Genomic DNA, 755 nt, shown 5'->3' with positions numbered 1-755 from the left:
CCGCTCTCTGCCCCAGGACAGTGCCACTCACCCTCTTCAGCCCGTCCACTTGCTGCAGCTCTGCCCGGAGGAGCGACGAGGTGTCCTTCTCACACTGCAACTCCCGTTGAAGAGCCTGCCTTTGCTCTTTTTCTGATTTCAATTCTTTCTCAAGACTTGAGCTATTTTCCCAAAACGAAAGTGAGTTAGTCTCTGTGGGAGACTTTCATGGTAAATCTACAATCCAACCCAAGACACCACACAGGAGATGGAATTCACAGGAGACTGAATTCCATTTGAGCCTTAGACCCTTCAGCAAAGCATGGAAACACGGCTGCCCCCCCACCCCACTCCCGCTCCCCCCACGGCTGCCTGCACATCACAGCCCAGGCCCGGAGCATGCAGGAGGGCGGACAGTCCTCGCACGCACGCACGCAGAGGAAGGGACGGGCTCTGACACTCAGGGGCGCACAGCAGAACCCTCCACCCAGATGGATCCTAACGACGGAGGATCCTGGGGGTTGGGCGGGGGGAGAGCTGTGAGGGTTAGGAGTTTGTGCCCCGTTTCCTCACTTGTGAAATGGGGTATACACACGTCTCTTCTCTCCTCATTGGCCTTTGCACTTCTCCTCAGCACCCCTCCCTCACCCCCATTCCAGCCCTGCAGGGTACAAAGCAGGACACTGTCTGCGGGGCACCCACCACTGGCCCTGCAGCTGGGAGAGCTGCTCCTGCAGCTCCCCGCTCCTGCAGCCCAGCTCCCGCTGCAGCTGGCG

At 59.2% G+C, this 755-nt stretch overlaps 1 protein-coding gene across 1 annotated transcript in view; it reads right to left on the bottom strand.

Annotated features, from left to right (window-relative positions):
* RUFY1 (RUN and FYVE domain containing 1) overlaps window positions 1-755 on the bottom strand; it is a 46,778-nt gene that overhangs the window by 9,747 nt on the left and 36,276 nt on the right. Inside the window, exons 13-14 of the mRNA XM_014538586.1 lie at window positions 682-755; window positions 32-161 (exon numbers count right to left, since the gene is read on the bottom strand). The exon at window positions 682-755 is cut by the window's right edge and continues 1 nt beyond it. Coding sequence (XP_014394072.1) covers window positions 32-161; window positions 682-755 — 204 coding nt within the window. The remainder of the gene's footprint in view (window positions 1-31; window positions 162-681) is intronic.

This window comes from Myotis brandtii, unplaced genomic scaffold (genome assembly GCF_000412655.1).
Source record: "Myotis brandtii unplaced genomic scaffold, ASM41265v1 scaffold193, whole genome shotgun sequence".
NCBI lineage: Eukaryota > Metazoa > Chordata > Mammalia > Chiroptera > Vespertilionidae > Myotis > Myotis brandtii.
Note: the sequence above shows the minus strand (reverse complement) of the source record. Positions and strands in the feature narration are given on the sequence as shown.